Below are 3,593 nucleotides of genomic sequence, written 5' to 3'. Positions count from 1 at the left end.
ATTGTCCATACACGCCACATTGAACAATGCCACTGGGATCATGCTTTCTTCTTAGAGTAATGCTAGTTTTACAAAGACACATATAAAAAGGGCATATAAAGATAATCTCCACTCTTGATTTTTATAATTTCTCTCTCTCTCTCTTTTTTCGTTTTTTCTTTGTTTTTTTCTTCTTACTGATATCACTTTGTAACCCTTTTTGTATGGATCTTTATAAGGATATCATTTTTCTCTTCTTATTGCTTGGTCATCCGATGGGTTTGTTTTTGTTTTTCATGGCAAGATCGTTTAGAACTTTCGAAGAAATGGGAAACTTTGTGATACACAACGGAATAAAGCCACTAGCCGGCCCACCATTATCTAAGAAAAAGCAAAGAGTAGGATAATCACATATCGTCATGGGGGGAGCAGACATGTTAATACAAGGCAATAAGACTTTGATTCCCAAAGGGAATTTATTTGAATCCTCGTTAACGGTCCTGCGCAAGTCTTCCACAAAACGTTCGTATGCGATCCCCTTCACAACTCTCATTCCAGTCGTGCGACCACCATCATAAGCATAACGGCCATCAGCTGAAGTTCGGCAATGACTGCTTGCAACCGTTATTGACGGCGGTCCTTAGCTCCAGCAATTTACCATTAAATTGACAGAGAAATCCTTAGCTCCAGCAATTAAGCAGAAGAAACAACTAATTCACTCCCTGCAAACTCTCTTAGGATTTGGTTCAATTTCCTCCCCAGATCTTCCACTTTCCTTCTCAGTACTTGTGCCCGCAAATCGTGTATATAGCGGACAGACCCCGCAACATTTAACCTCACAATATTTCGCCCCGTACTCGACAGGGTAAAAGTGAAACGAGGCAGTCGTGTAGTCGCCCTCAAGTAGCCTAGCATTTAAACAGGGATCATACCCTAACACGATATGATCAGGATCAATTAACACATAATCATAGCCAAGCGTTGTAACGTGCATTTGGCAAGTATAGTAATCAGCACTATTGGTATCAAAATGATAATCACAAGTTACATAAAAAGCACTATCGCAGTAGCTCTCCTCAAATTTAATAACTGCACATAAAGCGAACCCGATGAACCTTGTATTACACCAATGCTGAGGGAGCTGAATAGTTATCGAAGATCCTGAACTTCGGTAGCTGAACCAGTTAGGAATTATAGTTCCGGGTAAACAAAAGCTGATTGCAGGTGTGACTTTGAGTACCTGTAACATGAAATTCTTGTATTATGACGAGTCTTCAAAGACAGAAAAAGAAAAAGAGAATTAACTAACCTTTTCATAACAAAGTCTCAAAGATGTGACAGCCATTTGATAAATTCTTAGCTGGGAAAGTTCCAAGATGTTGTATGCATTTTGATTCAATTTCTGACAATTTGTGAATAAAAAGCGCATTGTGATCCATGAAAATGGGACATAGCGTTCAGATACTACCTCCAACTCAGATGCATCTAATTCTTCTAGACTTGATGGAAGCTTGGGTAATGATTGTAGCCGCTTGCAGTTCATTGCTATTAGTACTCTTAAACATGGTGGAAGCTCCGGTAAAGATCGAAGCATATTGCAATCTCTTAAGTAAAGGCGTTTCAGCTTCGACAGTTGCTTTATTCTTGAAGGTAGGCTCTCGAAATTGTTTCCGTTCAGATTTAATGTTTTCAATGAGGATATACAACAAAGATCTTCAGGAATTTCGGTTAGATTGCTGAAAGATAAAAATAATTCTGTCAAGGAACATAAAGCTGGTAATGGAGGCAATACAAAACCCAGACATTGAGTATATATATTCCGCTTCCACTCTGAAAATTTGACAAGTTCTGAGCAGCCAGAAAGATCCATTTCAATCAGAGACGTTAAATTACAGATGCTGCTTGGAATGGTCTCAAGATTTTTGCAATCCTTCAATCTCAAATAACAAAGGCCATTTAGATGTTCAATTGAAGATGGTAGCTCCCTAACTTCTGTTGCTCCATTCAACAAAAGACTTTCTAAACTTTCCATTTTCTCCAATATTTCTGGGAAACTCTCAAGTTTAGAGCAATAATCAAGTTCAAGAACGTCGAAGAAATTTCAATTTACAGATACTAGATGAAATACTCTTGAGCCTTAAGCGTTGCGTCATAACTAATGAACAAAGCTCAGGTAGACACATGATGGACGAGGGAACTTCTATAGAGGTTCTACTAAGATCTATATCTCTTATATTCCCTGAAATCTGCGGAAATTCTGTGAGGTATATGCAAGAGGAGAGATTGAGAGTTACAAGCGATTTAAAATGAATGTTGCTTGGAAAGTTCCTAAGGCTTTTGCAGCCACTTAGTCACAGAATACAAAGGTGATTGAGATATTGGATAGATGATGGAACATTAACCAAGCTTGTGCAATGTCCAAGCTCTATTATCTCAATATTTGCGGCCTCTGAGACATCTGGTATCTCAATCAAGTTCTGAGAGTGATAAAGATCAATCGATTTTAACTTGAAGGCAGGCTGTAGCAAAAAGAAAAGACTGTATGGATAAAACATGAACAACATTATACTTATAACAAAAGAAATCAGAAATATGGAAGAAATTATACATACCTTAGTTCCTATCCAGAGTTGCTCAATGTTGCTGTACGGCAGGTTAGGTTCAATAAGCTTCTCTGGACTAAATCTCGGTGGCAATGTTTTCAATGGAAATCCAACCCAATATAGGCATCTTAACTCATCAGAAAGGTATTCTAATCCTTGGGGGAAACACAATTTAGGGTTATTTACAAAGTCTCCCAAAAGCTGATCAGATAAATAGAATTTCAGAAGCCTAAGATTACGCATATTTGTAAAGGCTTCAGAATTTAAATGCATTTCTCTGATTTTAGACATATCTAGGAGCAAGCCTTCAATTGCATCAGTTCCCTTCAAAGCAGAAGAAAGAACAATTAGCATAAAACACATAGTGAAGTGAAGATAAATTTTATCTGGGTTGATTTTGTATTAAGATCTGATGCATAAAACAAAGTTAACCAAATTCATTTCACTCTTACTTACAGTGTCTTTCTTCAAAACGTTGCAGACATCTTCAGGATTCCACAGTCTGCTATGCTTGCCTGGCTCTTTGAAGGATACTTGGCGAACAATTTCCCAACCCATCTCTTGGAGTAAATCATGCATTTGTAGCTTGTCTTTACTTGAAATTTTTATGAGTGACTTATCAATGAGAACACTCAGTCCATAATGGGCAGAGAAGTAACAACCATCTAGTATTCTTGTTACATGATTACTATCCTCTCCTTTAAAAACTCATGCAATGTCAAGAAATATATCTTGCTCTTCACGGTCTAGTCCATCATAACTGATCCTCAAAATATTATGAATCTTAGGATTAGAAATCTTCTTTAATTTATTCAATGCACTTTCCAAATCTTGTTTGCTCTTTTTGTGTAAGGAGGGGAAGCCAATACTTTAAGAGCAGTGGTGCCTTTGGCAAATCTACCACCTTGCTTGAGAGCTCCAAAAAATCATAGGGGGATGATTTTGTTGAAAGGCAGAATTACAAAAAGTTGAAGAGCTTCATGATGCTTGAATCTTTCAACCTCATAAATG

At 37.5% G+C, this 3,593-nt stretch overlaps 1 protein-coding gene across 2 annotated transcripts; it reads right to left on the bottom strand.

The window, feature by feature from the left end:
- Positions 1–994: 994 nt before the first annotated feature.
- Positions 995–3,263, bottom strand: LOC116111042 (putative disease resistance protein At4g11170). 2 transcript variants are annotated; one of them, XR_004124990.1, is made up of 4 exons: positions 3,039–3,263; positions 2,592–2,906; positions 1,289–1,715; positions 995–1,219 (listed from the first exon to the last, which is right to left on the bottom strand). XR_004124990.1 is itself a non-coding variant. In XM_031397254.1 (3 exons), the coding sequence occupies exons 1-3, from the start codon at positions 3,159–3,161 to the stop codon at positions 2,331–2,333; spliced, it is 606 nt and encodes a 201-aa protein (XP_031253114.1). In that variant the 5' UTR covers positions 3,162–3,263; the 3' UTR covers positions 1,977–2,330. The 2 variants fall into 2 exon arrangements, 1 of the variants encoding a protein (XP_031253114.1); XM_031397254.1 differs by lacking the exons at positions 995–1,219; positions 1,289–1,715 and adding an exon at positions 1,977–2,498.
- Positions 3,264–3,593: the final 330 nt, after the last annotated feature.

The sequence above is a fragment of the Pistacia vera genome, unplaced genomic scaffold (assembly GCF_008641045.1).
Source record: "Pistacia vera cultivar Batoury unplaced genomic scaffold, PisVer_v2 Contig623, whole genome shotgun sequence".
Classification (NCBI taxonomy): Eukaryota; Viridiplantae; Streptophyta; class Magnoliopsida; order Sapindales; family Anacardiaceae; genus Pistacia; species Pistacia vera.
Note: the sequence above shows the minus strand (reverse complement) of the source record. Positions and strands in the feature narration are given on the sequence as shown.